The sequence below is a fragment of the Tupaia chinensis genome, unplaced genomic scaffold (assembly GCF_000334495.1).
Source record: "Tupaia chinensis unplaced genomic scaffold, TupChi_1.0 Scaffold000183_1, whole genome shotgun sequence".
NCBI lineage: Eukaryota > Metazoa > Chordata > Mammalia > Scandentia > Tupaiidae > Tupaia > Tupaia belangeri.
Window position 1 is genome coordinate 445,918 of NW_006159658.1, and position 18,607 is coordinate 464,524.

The following is an 18,607-nucleotide window of genomic DNA, read 5'->3' on the forward strand; positions in this document are numbered from 1 at the left end:
ACATAGTGGACTGTGGTTTGTGTCCCAGACCCGGTGGCTTAAAACTCACGCCGGGCGCGTGTGTGTGCGTGCCCAAGATCCCGAGAGGAGAATGGAGGAGAAGGGATTGCAGCGTGACCATCCCCCCCTGGGGGGTGATTTCTCGCTTTCTGTCTCTATGTCTCTCTCTGTCTGGTGAGCGCACACGTCCTATAGTTAAAACCTCTCAAAAAAAATAAAAATAAAAATAAAAATAAAACCACTCTCTTAAGGAGAAACAAGAATCTAAAAGGAAGAATACTTGAACATAACATGGGGGCACAGGAGACAGCCACTTCCCTAGTTAAGAGAGGTGCCCACAGAGGACGGCTGGCTGGCTTCGTGTGGAGTATGCCAGGGTGTCCTGAGGCCTGCCCGCAGACAGGCCACACACAGGCCCTCGGTCCCGCGACGCGCTCTAGCTGTGGTACCTTGGACACAGCCAGTGCTTTTCCCATCAGAAGTTCTTTTTTTGCCTCTGATTTTCCATCTGTCAAGTCTCCAAATCCCAGTTTTTCCAGTGATTCTTGTTCCATCAGTTGCCTTTCCATTCTGCACTCTAAATATTCTTTTGATTCATTTCTGCGCGAAGAATTTTCAAAATTATTGTCATGGAGACACTTCATGGACTTCTCTTTGAAGCTTTCACATTCACCGAAGCCGTCCAGCGGGAAGCTGCCCTCACCGGGAGGCCACGGCTGGAAGCTCTTGGTCCCGAAGTTCACTGCAGTCCTCTGATATTTTTAAGCATATTTAGGGATCGTGCTGTCTCAACTCTCCTGTGTCAGTAAATGGATTTTTGTTTTTTGTTTTTGGTTTTTGGTTTTATTTCACAAGTGAGAGAAAAAGAGAAAGACAAGGACCCTTGGCTCAGCTTAACGGGTACAGTTGGAAGCTGGAAGCCACATGGCCAGACGCGCTTCTGGATCTCAGGCTGGTCAACCAGAAACACGCCGGGCAGATACATGCCAAGACCCTGATGAGCGAGAGGCCTGGGGAGACGGATTGTGGCTTGACCAGGCCTTATGAAGGGCACGTCTCTTTCTCTCTCCCTCTCCCTCTGGCTATCACTATCTCATTCACTCTCCACCATAAATTAAATAAATAAATATTTAAAAAAGAAAGAAAGAGGGGCTGGCAGGTGGCATGGTGGTTAAGGGAGCTGGACTCCCACATAGCCAACCACGGTTTGAATCCCAGACCTGGCAGCTTGTGTTCTCACTTTCCCTCTCTTTCTCTCTCGCTCTAAACCTCTCTGGCCAAATTTAAATAAATAAATAGTTAAATAATTCAAAAAAAGGAAGGAAGAAAGACAAGTACACTAAATAGGGCCTCATGCCATGGTCCTGGACCCCTGTCCTCCAGCCAGCCAGGATCATGGGTGAAGGCCCCTGGTGTTTACAGGCTGATCCGGGATCCAAACCTACAACCTTCCCAATGGATCCAGTATTGCTTGAGTAGTACTTTACTACTTTGCCATCAAGCCCCTGTCTCAGTGTTTTTATGTTCTGTTTCTTTTTTGACTTAGCTTCTCTCGTTGTTAAATTTTTTTCACATTAGGGTACGTGCTCACCTGAGAGACAGACAGAGATGGTGTAAGAGAAAGTGAGAAATCAGCCCCCCCAGGGGGATGGCCACAACACAGTCCCTTCTCCTCCATTCTCCTCTGGGATCTTGGGCACACACACAACACACACACACACACACACACACACACACCCCTGCCATGCTTTTCAAGGCACTGGGTCTGGGACATGAACCGCGGACTGCCATGTGGGAGCCCAGTAACGTAACTGCTACACCATCTGCTGGCCCCTTTTCTCTCGTTTTTAAGTGAATTGAAATGCCATTACATACACCTCGTTTCTCCCAATTACGGTTCTTTCACCAGCTTTCAAACCTTAAGCTTAAATTTATTTATTTTTATTTATTTATTTTTGGAGAGGTTTTTGCTATAGGGCACATGCACTCTCCAGAAAGACAGAAAGAGACAGACAGACAGAAAGCGAGAAATCACCCCCCCAGGGGGGATGGTCACGCCGCAATCCCTTCTCCTCCATTCTCCTCTCGGGATCTTGGGCACGCACGCACACATGCCCAGCGTGAGTTTAAGCCACTGGGTTTGGGGTTTGAACCGTGGTTGACTCCATGGGAATCCAATGAGGTACCATTACACTATTTGCTAATCCCTAAATTTATTTTTTAATTTTTCTTTTTTTTTTGGAGAGGTTTTTGTTATAGGGTACGTATGTTCGCCAGAAAGACAGAGAGAGACAGAGAGACAGAAAGTGAGAAATCACCCCCCAGGGGGGATAGCCACGTTGCAATCCCTTCTCCTCCATTTTCCTCTCGGGATCTTGGGCACGCACGCACACATGCCCAGCGTGAGTTTAAGCCACTGGGTTTGGGGTTTGAACCGTGGTTGACTCCATGGGAATCCAATGAGGTAGCCGTAACTCTTAAGTGCTGGTCCCTAAAGAATTATTTTTTACTTAACTTTATTTATTATCATTATTTTAATATTTTCAGAGAGAGAGAGGGGGAAAGTGAGAAAGCAAGGATCCAAGTCTGGACTCAACCCACAGTGGTTCATCTGGAGGTCCAGCGCCCTCACCATGCCACCTGCCAAAAATTCCATAATAGCTGTATTCTAGCGACAGGTACAGAGTTCTGTCGTCTACTGACCCCAAAGAGAATAGGGTAATAGGGAACCAGCAGTTAGCGTAATGGCTATGTCGCTGGACTCCCACGTAGTCGACCACAGTTCTTGTCACGCTGGGCGCGTGTGCATGCATGCCTAAGATCCCGAGAGGAGAATGGAGGAGAAGGGATTGCGGCATGACCATCCTCCCTGGGGGGTGATTTCTCGCTTTCTGTCTCTCTGTCTCTCTCTGCCTGTCTGGCGAGCGCAAGCGCCCTATAGCAAAAACCTCTCCAAAAAAAAAAAAAAAGAGAGAGAGAGAATAGGGTAATAAATCACCAGACTACCATGTAACTGTTTTCTAAAGCCCACTTCCTTTTTAAAGTCAGCTATGGTGCTGGCAGGTGGTGTGGTGGTTAAAGGCGCTGGACTCCCAAATGGTTGATCTCTGTTCGAGTCCTGGACCTGGTGGCTTGCTTTCTCACTTTCTGTCTCTTTCATGCTCTGTCCCTCTCTGGTCAAATTAAAAGAAAGAGAGAGAGGGAGGGAGAGAGAAAGAGAAAGAGAGAAAGTTAAATAAAATCATTCTTAAAAAAGTCAGCCAGGGCCAGCAAGTAGCATGGTGGGTAAGGCACTGGACTCCCACATGGCCGACTGCAGTTCAAGTCCCAGATCTAGCACCTTGCTTTTTCACTTTCCCTCTCTCTCTGGTGCATTAATAATAATAATAATAAAATATAAGTAAAACTAAGTAATTAAAAATAAAGCCAGTCCATGGCTCAGACTGGTAGATAAAAACCCCTTCACCTCTATCCCTTCTTTGGCCACCCATAGGGCCCCCTTCCACTGTGCTGGAAGCTTTTCCTCCTTTCCTGATAAACTCTGCTTTGCTCTCCTCCCTGTGTCCGCGTCTGATTCTTCATGAGCTCAGGACGAGACCCAGCACAGGTGTTGGTCTGACCACCCAGTACTCCCGCGTCAAAAGCATGTCCCAACGGGGCACAGTCACGTCACAGTGTCTTCTCCATGTCTCCCTCGTGTCGGGACTTTGAACGCACACCTGGCTTTGATTTTTAAGCCACCAGGCCGAGATTTAAACTGTGCAATGTTGGTCATGTAGATCCAGCTCCCTTAACTACCAGGCCATGGGGGTATCCTACATCTGAACTTCTTTCTTTCTTTCTTTTCTTTTTAAGAGAGATTTTGGCTACAGGGTGTATGCGTTCACCAGAGAGACAGAGAGAAACCACCTCTGGGAAGGATGGCCACATCACAATCCCTTCTCCTCCATTCTCCTCTTGGGATCTTGGGCACACACACATATGCACCGATCTATTTCAGGTCTGCGGGTCGGGGACTCAAACCTCTGTCGACCATGTGGGAGTCCAATGACGTAACCATTATGCCATCTGTTGGTCCCAAACCTGGTTTTCTTTTAAAACAAACAAACAAAACACCTTTATTTCTTTATTTTATTTTAATCTGACCAGAGAGGGACAGAGTGAGAGAGAGGGAAAGCAAGAAAAGCCAGGTACGGGACTTGAACCCGGCTGGCTATGTGGGAGTCCAATGCCTCCAACCACCATGCCACCTGCTGGCCCCTCAAAACTGAATTTCTTGAATGAGAATCATTTCAGCTTTTTGCCTTCTCCCCCCTGTATTGGATATTTGCCCTCACTGCACTTCCCCAGCGGCATTCTGAGACAGTGAGGTAGGAGGAGGTTCCCCGGGCCAGAGGGAGAGCAGCTGAGAACAGAACACAGGCGCGAGGATGATCGTGCCGTGGGGGCTGCGGAAGCTCTGGTGCACAGCTGAATCGCGTGAGAGTCCTGGCAAACGGATGATCCAAGGGCCTAGTCTTTGGTCGGGCAGGCCTGGGCTGGAGTTCCGAATCCACATAGCTGACATGTTATCAGGTGGTGCCGATACCCAGGTCTGGAAACCACCTTTTTTTTTTTTTTTGAGAGATTATTGTAGGACAAGCAGATGGTGTAATGATTACAACGCTGGACTCTCATAGTTGACAGTGGTCTGTGTCCCAGAAAAGAAACTCCTTTTTCTTTTGGAGAGGTTTTTGCTATAGGGCATGTGCAGACAGAAAGCAAGAAATGACCCTCCCTGTGTGTGGCCACACCCTAATCCCTTCTTATCTATTCTCTTCTCAAAATTTTGGATTCACATAGCACACACACCTAGCATGATTTAAGTCACCTGGTCTGGGACTTGAACCACAATCAACTACATGGGAGTCCAGCAACATAACCATTAAACCATCTGCTGGTCCCTGGAAACCACAATTTGAGAACCACTTCGGTGAAGTGCATGACAATCAGATATGTCTACGGCTACTCACCCCTAGAAAAACATTTTGTTTTCCTATAAACTCCAAAAAACATTTTAAAGGATTATTTATTTATTTAAGAATTATCTTTTATTCAACTTTATTTGAATTTGACCAGAGAGGGACAGAGCAACAGAGAGCAAGTGAGAAAGCAAGCCTCCACTTCTGGGACGTGAACTGTGGTTGGCTACGTGGGAATCCAGCATCCTTAACCAGCACGCCGCCTGCTGGCCCCCTGACACATTTCTCGATCATACCTTCAACTTTGCTTTTTTATTTAAAACAAGATTGCTTTGAGTCTTTTCTCATAGTTTCCAACTCTAGGGGAAGTGGAGAAGGGTGAACGTTGAATAGAAGGGGAAGCAGGAAGGGGGATGCTGGAGACTTGTCCCCGTTTTTACAAACAGTGGTTACTGTGAGTGCGCTTTGCCAGAATTCAGTATAATGCATTTTCTGGTGGGGAGGTTGCTAGGGTTCAGAGTAAGACTCAGGAGGCACCACCTCAAGAGAAAAAGGGAAGTTTTATTGTGAGAATGGGTGCCAGCAGGTCTGAAGCTGGAGGTGCTTCAGCCCACCCTACCAGGAGACCTGATGTATTTATTTGGGGGGAACTGAGGGGTAGGCCCCAAGAAAGGCAGGTACTTTGATTAGCTCACTTGCCACTGTGACCTTATCAGCCCATCTGTGGGTGCTGGCTACCCGTAAGGGTGGGTTCTGGGTTCTGACCAGGAGGATTCTGACCAAAGGTCGCTGCAATCCTCTCCTTTTCTAGAGAGGTTTTTGCTATAGGGCGCGTGCGCTCGCCAGACAGACAGAGACAGAGAGACAGAAAGTGAGAAATCACCCTCCAGGGGGGATGGCCACGCTGCAATCCCTTCTCCTCCATTCTCCTCTCGGGATCTTGGGCATGCACGCACACGAGCCGGGCATGAGTTCGAGCCACCGGGTCTGGGACGCGAACCGCAGTCGACTACGTGGGAGTCCAGCGACATAGCCATTACGCTAATGCTGGTCCCACTCTCCTTATTTTCTGATGGGAAATTGCCTGGAGGCCATTCAGCTGAAGGAACAGAGGTAGCAGCAGGTTGTAAATTTAGTACATTTCAGTCTCTTAGAAATGTTAGATGCAATTAAACGAACAAATTATAGTTACAACATACACACCCATAAAATACAAGCTATGGACGTGTTTATAACAGATGTTATTTTTTCTCTCCCTCCCCCAGCTGACAAGGTGGATTAAGTCCCCAAGGTTTCAGGTGGGACAGGGAAACGACTGAGGCTTCCTATTTACGTCCATTGACAGGAACTGGGTAGTTGGGGAGAACACTCCTCTGCCCTGAGCACTCCAACCCAGTCCACAAACCAGTACCACCTCCAGGAGAGGTAAGAAAACAAAATTAGACTTTGTTGAAAACAAGATTTTGCAAGTTGATGGTGAAGGCATTCCGTGGGCAACACAACCCCGAGCGAGCGCCTTCCATAACTTTCCTGCAGGCTTCACAGAGGACCTGATTGCTTTAATGCAGAGCAGATGACCAACGACCCTATTAGCCCAGGCCACGCCCACTCACCTTTCACCATTTGGGTCCTTTAATCCTTTAATCATTAAATCATTACCATTAGAATAGCCTGGAAGATTGGCTTATCTGTAATTTAAGAGGAAACTCACTGGAAACTTTGAGGTTGGCTCTTTCTCCACTGTGTGTTGGTGTTTGAGTCTTCAGTTCCTCCCAGGCTACCTCGAAGCCAGTGGTCCAGCCTCGTCTTCACTGGGACCCCAGACCCAGTGAGAGCTCAGAGGGCCGACCGGACGGGTGATGGACCCACCAGAGAAACTTAACCCAACCTTGACCCCGGGGTCTTCCCCGATGTCCACTGAAGAAAACTCCCAGGAACATCCAGGTAAGTCCGATCATGCTCTTCTTGGCTACAGGGTCGGTTGTCCTGGTTGTTACAACCCCTTCGGTATTTTCTAGAAGACAGTGGTTAAGCAAACCTCAGGGCCAGGGAGTGAAGCTTCTTCTGGTGAGAAAATTGATCGAAGAAGGAAAAGAGGGGTGGTGAGAATCACATTATTTGCTCACTGTGCTTAGGCATACTAGAGACTTCTCAGGTCAATTTCGGAGATGAAAATATTGGAGTCCTCACAGCGTGGGGGCAGTATTTCCCCCGTGGCAATTCCGGCAGCAACCTTGAAAAGGAATACGTATGAGAAACAGGAAGGTGTATAGTATATAAGGTTTTTGCCATAGGGCTCCCAGGAGAGGAGAGACAGACAGTGACGCGGTTGGGGGTGGTGGTGGATGGCCACACCGCAGTCTCTTCTCCATTCTCCTGGGATTTTAGGCCCGCACACGTGACTGGTGTGATCTTTTTCCACGTTGCCAGTCTGGGACGTGAACTGCAGATCGCGTTGTGGGAGTCCAGCGCTTTAATCATCACGCCCCCTGCTGGCCCCTAAAGATTGCTTGATCGCTCACCAACCTTTTGGAGCTCGTCTTTCCAGCTACGTTTACCCGCTAGGAGTGTTAATAAACAGGAAAGCAACTTTTCAGGAGCAATGGGAGGGAGGGGGGTTTCTAGGGAGCGCGAGAGCGTTCTGTAATGTAAATGAGGAGTCGGGAGACTTGGGGCGCTGCTGGGGGAGTGTCTAACCTGGCGCTTCAATGTCCCCTAGGTGCGGCCTTCCCGGTGTCTCCCCCGGGCAGAGCTCCTTTGCTGCAGCAGCTCCCAATTCCGGATGTGGCGACGGAGGCCGGCCCTCTCGGTATGAAACGTTGGCTGGATTAGGGCCCGCTGGGTGGTGGTGGGGGCACGGCGTACACCACGGCACCCACCGGGCAGCCAGGATGCTGGGCGCGCCGTGGGGTGCACCTGGCCCTGACTGACAGCCCTGGGGTTCAAAGGAAGAATCCTGATTGATAAATCAGGAAGGGAGAAGTTGGGAGTGCGGAATGGAGTGTCTGGCAGCCCCGGTGTTTCTTCGTGAATCTGCCTTGGTGTACCTAACAGTACCTAAGTACCCTTAATATTTAATGCCTTTTAACTGTATTTGTTTAGTTTAACTTGACCAGAGAGGGACAGAGTGGTGGTGGTAGTGGGGGGGGGGATGAGAAAACACCGCCAGGTGCGGTCAGCCATGTGGGAGTCCAGGGCCCCTAACCAGCGCGCCACCTGCTGGCCCCAGTGTCAACTTTCTCACGGGGTGAGATCTGAGAGTCTGGCACGCGCCTGGCTGGGCTGGGAAGAGGCAAGAATGAGTTCCTAAAACACTGGTTGCAGTGGAAAGACCTAGTAACATAAAGAGCTGCGTGAGGACTTTTTAATTTAATTTAATTTAATTTTATTTTATTTTATTTTAGAGGTTTTGCTATAGGGCACATGCGCTTGCCAGAAAGACAGAGAGAGACAGAAAGCGAGAAATCACCCCCCAAGGAGATGGCCATGCTGCAACCCCTTCTCCTCCATTCTCCTCTGGGACAGACCTGGTTGGAGTAGGAGGCCGACCTGGCGACCTTGTGCCCTGACCGCTGTATCTCTCTCTTTCAGTGGCCTCTCCTCCCGCCTGCTCAGAAACGTTGCTAAGTGAACTTAGGAAGTTGACTCTCAACCCTCGTACTGGACTCCTCTCCCCTGGATCAGCTCGATCCCTACGGCAGGGAAGAAGGGGAGACATCTTTCAGGAGATGGGAGATGGCTTCCCCTACAGAAGGAAAGGAGTAAGGACGCTGTTTTCTGTGAGGAAAGAGAGGATGGTAAAACTGCGATACCTTTTAATCAACAAATTTTCTCGGGTGAGTTGACGTGACGGGTGTCTGTCGGGCAGACGGCACTGCCCGGCTCCAGGGGGCGGCACATGATGAAGGATGTAGACAGTGATAAACGTGTCGTTCATGCAAAAGGATTTTTTAAAGAGTTTTTGCCTTAGGGCACATTTGCTCCCCAGGGAAGAGAGACACAGAAGGAAAGTGAGAGATCATCCCTTTAGGATGATGGCCACGTCCCAATCCCTTCTCCGTTCTCCCAGATCCTGGGCACACACGCACATGTGCCTGGCGTGATTTTTCAAGTGACCAGGTCAGGACTTGAACTGCATTGGCCATGTGGGAGTCCAGTGACATAACCACTACACCATCTGCTGGTCCCAGCAAAGTGATTTGTTTTAATTGACAGAGAGTGTATGCTACACAGAAAGAGAATGGAGGTAGGGGGAGCTGAGAAGAGAGAAAATACCACCTAGTGAGGTGTGGTCACACTGACTTTTTTTTTTTTTTTTTTTGGAGAGGGGTTTGCTATAGGGCACGTGCACTATCAGAAAGAGACAGAAAGCAAGGACGGCCATGTCGCAATCCCTTCTCCATTCTCTTCTCAGGATCTTGGACACACACACACACATGTGCGCGCCCGGTGGGAGTTTAAGCCACTGGGTCTGGGACTCAAACCACAGTTGATTACATAGGAGTCCAGGGACATAGCCATTATACCCCAACTGCTGGTCCCCTGAATACCTCTTCTGTTTCTCAATCCTGTTGCTGTTTTAGGCATGTACACATATACCCGGCATATTTTTATTTTCTTCTTTTTGTTTGAAAGAATTAATTTAATTTCATTCATGATTTTTAAAAAATTTTTTCTTTTACATTTATTCATTCGTTTATTTTCCGTTTGACCAGACGGAGTTAGGGCAGGTGAGGAAGCACCCTCTAGGTGGTGTCATGCCACAATCCCGACCCCCTCCCCCCCTCCCCCCCCCTGTAATTCCTTTCTGGATTTTGGGCACGCACGGGCATGCATCCAGTGAGTTTTTCAAGTGGCCGAGTCCAGGTCTCGAACCCCTCAGTCAGCCATGTGGAATTCAGCTGACTTAACCACTAGGCCATGGGGCCAGTCCCGTGCCAGTTTTTGAGCATGTGTGCACGAACCTGGCATGTTTTTCAAGATGCCCAGGCTGGGTTAGAACACGTGTTGGGCCCTGTAAGATCCGACTCCCTTACCTAGTAGGGCACAGTACTGGCCCACGGTTCTTGGGTTTTTAAGGTGCCGTACTAGACGCGTGTAACTTTTTCTTGATGGGGTTTTCAGTGAATGTTTCTTTTTCTTCCCATGAAGCTTGAAAGAGAACTAAGAGACAGAAGGCTTAAGGAAGGTCAGGTAAATAGCTCTTTGTTTCTTGCTGTACTCGTGGGTGGGTTTTTGGAGAGGAGGGAAGGGGGATTGGATGGGCTTTCCCTTTCTAAATTCCAGTAACTGGAGAAACCAGTTCATTTTTGTACATGTTAAAGCAGTGCTTCTTAGAGCAGTTTTGTGTTCGCGGCAAAATTGAGCAGAAAGTGCGGTTTCCCCGGACCCTTGCTCTCCCCGGCCCTCACTATCCTCATCACACACCAAAGTGCTACATTCATGATGCCGAGAAACCGTTGCGCCTGCGTGGACGTGGCTTTCTCGCCAAAAGCCCGTAGCTTACCTTAGGGGTCATTCTTGGTGTGGCGCTTGTACCTGTTCTTTTCTGTCTTATCTTTTTTTCTCCCTATTCCCAGAGGGCGTATGTGCTCCTTGCAGAGAGAGGGAGAGAGACCCTCCCCAGTGAGGCATGGTCATGCCAGTCTCTGCTCCATTTCTCCATCCTGTTGCCATGTGGGGTATTCACGCACGCATACCCAGCATGTTTTTCCAGCTGCTGGCGCTGGAATTTAAACTGTGGTCAGCCCTATGCGATCCAGTGGGCTAACCCCAGGCCGGATTTTTAATGCCAACTCATCTCATACTACATGTGTAACATCAGTAATCTAACCTTTCCTTGACAGCATTTTTCTATGTATAGATGTATTTTTCATTGAGGCATAGTTTGAAGTAGAATGCCCAGGTTGGGGGCGGGCAGTTCTGTATTCTGACATATATGTACAGAAGCAACTGCTCCCCAACACGTGAAGCGTTCCCCTCACGCCACTACATTCCCTGCCTCTTTTGGCTCCCTTCATCCCCAGCTCCACCCCCCTCACGGAGGTCGCTCATCGATTTGCCCAATGGAATGGAAAAGCATGCAGTCGTGTGCTGTTTGGGTCCCTCTATGTAGCAGTTTTGAAATCCCTCCCTGTTGTGTGGGTCCTTTGTTCCTTGCACCTGGAAGCTTTTCTGTATGTGGGAACCGTGACAGTGTGTGACCATTTGTGTCCAAGTTCTCAGAAGTACGCAAAGAACCCAAGGGAGGAGAATTGACGCTAAGGATGAGGCGTTGGGAGCACACCTGAGGTTCCAGAGTGGGAGAGAGGCCGTGCATGTTAGGGCTCTGGCAACAGCCAGAACGGACTGTCTGTGGCCAGCAGAGTGGCCCGTGGGGGCCTTGCCGTTGGCATAAACTGAGCTGGAATGAGTGGGTCCAGCTCTCTGTATAAACTAGGGGGCTGGATAGGCATTGTCTGGGGGTCCAAGGACCATGTCTGTGTCCCTCTGGGAAGCGCTGCGTTGGGTGTCTCCCTTGGGGAGCTGCTGTTGCGAGGCATCTGGGTTTTGCTTGGCGTGCTTGAACTTTGCCCTTGTCTGTTGTGCCTGGTGTTCTTGAACCAAACCTGTAGCACCATTGGATGTAAGTCCACATTTGAGTTCATTTCTTTCTGAACACTGGGGTTTGAACAAGAAGTCAAGGTTTCTGGTTGCTTTTCCATGAATTCTGTCAATTCTTCTGGTGATTGCCCGATCTTCTGGAGCTAATGTCACCTTGACTCCGAAGCTTTGGGGAGGTCTTCTGAGTCTGACACCTTCTGGTCTAGACGTGCATATGCTCAGGTCTGGTAAGAGGGCCTTGAAAGCATTTTCAATAATTTTTTTTCTTTTCTTTCCATGAAGCTCGAAAGAGATTTAAAAGCCTTGAGCATTTCAGAAGTTCAGGTAAATAGATTTTTTTTTAACTAACATTCTGCGGAAAGCATGAACACACACATGCCCAATGTTTTTCCCGCTGTGGGAGTGGGATTCCCACTGTGGTCAGCCATGTGAGATCCGGCTCCCTTAACCGCTAGGCCATATGTCTGGCCCTGCGCTTTCTCAAGTTCTGACACAAACGTGGTCTTTACAGTAGTAACAGGTAGTACAGGGACATACATTTAAGCACAGAGTGTTCGGGAGCTCACATTAAAAGGCATTCATGGGGAGAAAGGGGCAGTCAGCAGGTGGTATGGGGTTAAGGCACTGGACCCTCACGTGACCAACTGAAGTTTGAGTCCCAAATCTGGTGGTTTGCTTTCTCACTTTTTCTTTCTTGGTGAGCACATGTGCCCTATAACAAGTTTTTGAAAAATAAATATTTCTTTAAAAAGGCAAGTTGGGGACCTGCAGATGGCATCATGGCATGTTGCTGGACTTTCATGTAGTAGACTGCGGTTCAAGTCCTGGACTGGTGGCTTAAACTCACGCCAGCCATGTGTGCGTGCATGCCCAAGATCCCAAGAGGAGAAGGGATTGTGGCGTGGCCATCCCCCCTGGGGGGTGATTTCTCGCTTTCTGTCTCTCTGTCTTTCTGGCGAGCGCACGCACCGTATAGCAAAAAAAACTCTCAAAAAAAAAGGCAAGCTGACCTTTAGTAACATCTATGAGGTGAGACCATCAGCTGTTTAAAGCACAGTGTTTGAGGGGGAAAGAATGGAAAGAAAACACTGGATACTTTGTCCAGAACATAGTAATTGGGGCAGATCATTTTCAGGCTTTTGAGAATTTAAATCACGATTTAAAAGAATTGATACATTTTAGCAGCAAGTAAATATATACAAAGTAACTTCTTTAATTTGATGTGTGGAAGTACCTTTTTGACTTGGTTTTATGCTAGTTACCTTATTTTTTTAAAATTTTGCTATTCGGGAACCAGCAGTTAGCGTAATGACTATGTCGCTGGACTCCCACGTCGCCAACCGCGGTTCGCGTCCCGGACCCAGTGGCTTGAAACTCACGCCGGGCACATGTGCGTGCGTGCCCAAGATCCCGAGAGGAGACTGGAGGAGAAGGGATTGCAGCGTGACCATCCTCCCTGGGGGGTGATTTCTCACTTTCTGTATCTATATCTCTCTCTGTTTGGCGAGCACACGTGCCCTATAGCGAAAAGAAAAAAAGAAAAAGAAAATTGCTATTGGCTTACAAGAGAGAGCAAGAAAGCAAGCTGCTAGGGCCAAGACTCGAACTGTTTTTGGCAATGTAGGGGTCCAGCACCTCAACCACCATGCCACCTGCCAGCCCCACTTGTTCTTTTTTTCTTTTGAATTATGGTTTTAATTTGACCAGAGAGAGACAGAGGAAAAGTGAGAAAGCAAGCCACCAGGTCCAGAACTTGAACCTTGGTTGGCCATATGGGAGTGTCCAGTGCCTTAACCACTGTGCCACCTGCTGGTTCCCGACATTTGTTCTTTTATTATTATTACTTGAAAAATTTTTTTAAAGAATTATTGAACTTTATTTTGTAAGTAATTATTTTATTTATTTAACTTAATGTATTTTAATTTGACCAGAGAGGAACAGAGCAAGAGAGAGAGAGAGAGGAAAAGTGAGAAAAGCAAGACTCCAGGCCTGGGACTTAAAAATCACAGCCAGCCACGTGGGAGTCCAGCACCTTCCACCACTACACCACCTGCCGACCTCCATTTGTTACTTTTTAAGAAACAATAGATTTAAGGGCCCCTAACATTTCTAAAGGGGTATGGCGTCCTGACTGATCCATTCTTGTTTTTGTTTGTGTTTTCAGAATGAACCAAGAAGTGAGCCGTTCAGATGCCGCTGCAGTTACTGCGTGTATCATGGGTGGGATCCCTCCGAAAACGCTAAAATAGGGAGTACTAATGACCCAGAGTCGATTTAGACGTGTTGTTCTCTCCTGCCGGTAACCGTATGCCGCTGACTGAGAAAGCTACTTGTGACAGCCCGAGTTTTGTGGCTTAGTTTTCTATCTGCATCTCTGTCTTGATGCCGGGGGTTTATAAACAATATGTGTAGTTTGAATATAGACGAATGAGTTCAAAGTACAATGTTTGCACTTCCTGATCTGACCCAAGAAGCACCAGTAGTTCTCGGGTATGTGTGTTTTAGAAGCCTGGAGCATGAGATGAAGCCCAGCATCCAATCTTGAGCAAAATGATTTATGGGGAAGGGGTATATTTTACTTTTCAGTGGCAAATAAATGTGTGTGTACAGAAAATTTCATTAAATTTGATGTACTTTAAGTAACTTTTTGATTTTGTTTATTCTCTTGCCAGTTACGTGTTTATTTTAATTTGCTCTGGGGTTGACGAGCAGGTGGCATAGTGGTTAAGGTGCTGGACTCCCACGTGGCTGACTGGTTTGAGTTCCAGGCCTGGTAGCTTAAATCACACCGGGCATGTGTGTGTGCATGCCTAAGATCCCAGGAAGAGGGAACCAGCAGTTAGCGTAATGGCTATGTCGCTGGACTCCCACGTAGTCGACCGCGGTTCATGTCCCGGACCCGGTGGCTTAAAACTCACGCCGGGCGCGTGTGCGTGCGTGCCCAAGATCCCGAGAGGAGAATGGAGAAGGGATTGCGGCGTGACCATCCCCCCTGGGGGGTGATTTCTCGCCTTCTGTCTCTATGTCTCTGTCTGTCTGGTGAGCGCACGCGCCTTACAGTGAAAATCTCTCCAAAAAAAAAAGTTCCAACCGTGTAATAACTGGTTGGTTCCTCTGACAACCAACCAGCATTAAGCATTAATAAGAATAATTGGCCAAACAAACAATGATTTGTTGTGGCCACCAGGTGACATGGTGATTGGGGTGCCGGATTCCCACGTGGTTGATCACAGCTTGAGCCCTGGACCTGGTGGTTTGCTTTCTCACTCTCTGTGTCTCTCCGGTCAACCTGATGAATAATTATAAATAAAGTTAGATAAATGATTCTTTAAAAAAAATATTTGTTTGGGGAGCGGGCAGGTGTTAGGAGTCTTAGGTTAGGAGTCTTAGGTTAGGAGTCTTAGGTTCCCACACAGTAGTCCGCAGTTCAAGTCTCAGACCTGGCGGCTTGCTTTCTTCCCATCTTCTTTCATTCTGTCTCTGGTCAAACGAAAATAAATCAAGTTAAATAAGATAATTCTTTTAAAAAATGAAATTAAAAATTATTTGTTTAGGGACCAGTAGATGGCATAATGGTTACGTCGTTGGACTTGGTGGCTTAAAACTCATGCCTGGCACCTACGAGCACATGCCCAAAATACCCAGAGGAGAATGGAGGAGGGACTGCATACACCATGGCCGCCCTGGGGGGATGATTTTTCACTTTGTCTCTGGCTCTCACTGTCTCTCTGGCCAGTGTACACACCCTATAACACAAAAATAATTATTTGTTTTTGGAGAGGTTTTTGCTATAGGGCTTGTGCGCTCGTGGCAAAGACAGAGACAGAAAGCGAGAAATCACCTCCCAGGGGGGATGGCCACCCGCAGTCCCTTCTCCATTCTCCTCTAGGTATCTTGAGCATGCACACACGCGCACGCGCCCGGCGTGAGTTTAAGCCACCAGGTCTAGGACTCAAACTGGTCGACTACGTGGGAGTCCAGCGACATAGCCATTACACCAACTGCTGGTCTGGTATTGTTTTAGTTTGATATAGAGAACATGTACTCACTAGACAGATACACGCATGCAAAGTGAGAAACAAGCCACCAGGTCCAGGACACAAACCATGGTGGGCCCATGGAGTCCAGTACCTGAACCACCACACCACCTGCTGGCCCCATGTCTATTGTTTTCATCGCTGTAGGGTAGGGCACAGGTGCTTGGAAGGAGTCAGAAAACGCACCCTCAGAGCAGCATGGCCACACTGCACTCTGTTTTCTCTATTCATCTTTACAGTGTACGATATTTCTTTTTCCAGCATAAATGTGGCGCATATCAGTTAAGACATCAGCATATGCATTATCAGCAAATAACTTCATTTTTGTGTCCATCAAATGTATTTTTTGAAGTAGATGGTGTGATGGCTACATGACTAAACTCCCGCGTAGTAGACTGCTATTCAAGTCCTGAACCCCATTACTTAAAACTCACGCTGGGAGACCAGCAGTTGGTGTAATGGCTATGTTACTGGACTCCCATGTGCGGTTTGAGTCCCGGACCTGGTGGCTCAAACTCCCCGCACCCCTGCCCGCCCTGGCTGCAGTGCACGCCCCGGGAGCCCTCTCCTGGCGCGGGCGGCGGAGACGCAGAGCCGCGCTGGAGGGACTCTCGCCGGTCACTGCTCCCGCTGCGTGTTTTCCAGGGCACTGGGGCGTGAACCTCGGTCGGCCACGTGGAGTCTGACTCCCGGTGTGTTTCAGGTCACGGGGTCCAGGACTCGGCCCAGAGTGGACCTGCCGGTCCAGCACGTATTGTGTGCCATCTGCGGGTCGCATGCCTGGCTTTCTATTCAGTATCATGTCCATACTGATCAGCTGTAGCTTGCTGTTGTGCTCGTTTCCCTAGGAAGTAGCCCGCTCTTAATAACGTATATAAGTAACGGGCCAGCGGGCGGTGTGGTGGGTAAGGTGCCGGCCTCCCACACCGCCCACCACCGGTTCAGTCCTGGACCCCGTGACGTGGAAATCACACTGGGCGAGTGTGTGTGCCGAGAGGAAAAAGGAGAAGGGATTGTGGCCTGGCCACCCCCCTTGAGGGGTGATTTCTCACTTTAAGCCACCGGGTCCAGGACTTGAACCGCCTTCAACTACATGGGAGTTCAGTGACATAGCCATTACGCTAACTGCTGGTCCCAGTAGCCTGCTCTTAATAACATATAAATAAGGGGCCAGCAGGTGGTGTGGGTAAGGTGCTGGCCTCCCACACCGCCCACCATCGTTTGAGTCCTGGATTCCGTGATGTGGAATTCACACTGGGCGAGTGTGTGTGCCGAGAGGAAAAAGGAGAAGGGATTGTGGCCTGGCCACCCCCCTTGAGAGGTGATTTCTCACTTTCCCTCTTTCTGTCTGTTTCTCTGTGGTGAGCAAATATGTCCTATGGCAAAAACCTACCCAAAAAATCAACAAAATATATTTAAACTTAATTAAATACCCAGGTATTTTAGAATAAGAAAATGACCCCAAATTTTAGTGTAATGGCTCTATCGCTGGACTCCCATGTAGTCGGCTGCAGTTTGAGTCCTGGACCTGGTAGCTTAAACTCACGCTGGGTGTGTGTGCGTGCGTGCCCAAGATCCCGAGAGGAAAAGGGATTGCAGTGTGGTCATCCACCCTGAGGGGTGAATTCTTGCTTTCTGTCTCTCTGTCTCTCTCTGTCTTTCTGGCAGGTGCATGTGCCCTATAGCAAAAAACCTCTCCCCCCAAAAAAATATTTTCTTAGAATTATTTTCATTTATTATTATTTTTTAAATTTGACCAGAGAAAGAGAGAAAAGGAAAGTGAGAAAGCAAGCTACCAGCTCCAGGACTCAAATTACAGTCAGCCATGTGGAAGCCCAGTGCCTTATCTACCATGCCAACTGTTGGCTCCCAAATCCTACATTTTTTAAGAAAAACAATGGAAAGTTTGGGGTCAGCTGGTGGCATGGTGGTTAAAGGCTCTGAACTCCCACATGCCTGACCATGGTTCAAGTCCTAGACCTGGTGGCTTACTTTCACACTTTCCCTCTCTGTCTCTCTCTAGTAAAGTTAAAAACAAAACAAAAAACCCAGAAAATGGAAAATTTAGGTTGTAGGCTTACACCAGAATATTGATATAAAACTTTCTTTTTTTAAAAATTATCTCTTGGGGGGACCAGCAGTTAGCGTAATGGCTATGTCGCTGGACTCTCATGTAGTTGACCGCGGTTCGCGTCCCAGACCTGGAGGCTTAAAACTCACACCGGGCGCATGTGTGCATGTGCCCAAGATCCCGAGAGGAGAATGGAGGAAAAGAGATTGCGGCATGACCATCCCCCCTAGGGGGTGATTTCTCTTTCTTTCTCTCCGTCTCTCTCTGTCCAGCGAGCGCACGTGCTCTATAGCAAAAAAAAAAAAAAAATTGCCTCTTGGGACTAACAGCATAATGGCTACATCGCTGCACTCCCATGTATTTGATCACAGTCTGAATCCCCGACCTGGTGGCTTAAACTCATGCTGGGTGTGTGTGTGTGCGCATGCCCAAGATCCTGAGAGGAGAATGGAGGAGAAGGGATTGCAGTGTGGCCCTCCCCCCCTTAGGGGTGATTTCTCACTTTCTATCTTTTTGTCTCTCTGTCTTTCTGGCAAGCGCATGCGCCCTCTAGCAAACCTCTCCATAAAAAATAAAAAGCAAAAGTTCATTTGGGCTGTCAAAGTTGCAACCCGGGAAGCATAGATCCAAACAGTCATGAAAATGTGCTCCAAGGCTTTACAGGGCCAAGCAGATTTTAAAGACAAAAAAACACAATTGGGAGGAGGGGAAGATTACATTTTATTTATCTATTTTAATTATTTCATTTAACTTCATCCATTTACTTATTTAAATTTGACCAGAGAGGGACAGTGGAGGGGAGAGAGCGAGAGAGAAAGAGAGAGAGAGAGACAGCAAGACGCCAAGTCCGGGATTCGAACCATGGTTAGCCATGTGGGAATCCAGCACCCTTAATCACCACGCTACCTGCCAGTCCTCTTTTTTTTTTTTTTTTT

At 48.2% G+C, this 18,607-nt stretch overlaps 1 protein-coding gene across 2 annotated transcripts; it reads left to right on the plus strand.

Annotated features, from left to right (window-relative positions):
* Window positions 1-6,640: 6,640 nt before the first annotated feature.
* DPPA3 (developmental pluripotency associated 3) lies at window positions 6,641-14,151 on the plus strand. 2 transcript variants are annotated; one of them, XM_006146618.1, is made up of 6 exons: window positions 6,641-6,905; window positions 7,681-7,770; window positions 8,553-8,797; window positions 10,113-10,154; window positions 11,847-11,888; window positions 13,729-14,151. In XM_006146618.1, exons 1-6 carry the CDS (start codon window positions 6,821-6,823, stop codon window positions 13,840-13,842), a joined length of 618 nt encoding a protein of 205 aa, XP_006146680.1. In that variant the 5' UTR covers window positions 6,641-6,820; the 3' UTR covers window positions 13,843-14,151. The 2 variants fall into 2 exon arrangements, with proteins under 2 accessions (XP_006146680.1, XP_006146682.1); XM_006146620.1 differs by lacking the exons at window positions 10,113-10,154; window positions 11,847-11,888.
* Window positions 14,152-18,607: the final 4,456 nt, after the last annotated feature.

Excerpts from the sequence above, each read along its gene's own strand:
- DPPA3 (XM_006146618.1), top strand. The coding sequence starts at position 6,821 with ATGGACCCACCAGAGAAACTTAACCCAACCTTGACCCCGGGGTCTTCC. Across the intron at positions 6,906-7,680 it reads AAACTCCCAGGAACATCCAG|GTGCGGCCTTCCCGGTGTCT; the intron begins GTAAGTCCGATC and ends AATGTCCCCTAG. Across the intron at positions 7,771-8,552 it reads GACGGAGGCCGGCCCTCTCG|TGGCCTCTCCTCCCGCCTGC; the intron begins GTATGAAACGTT and ends TCTCTCTTTCAG.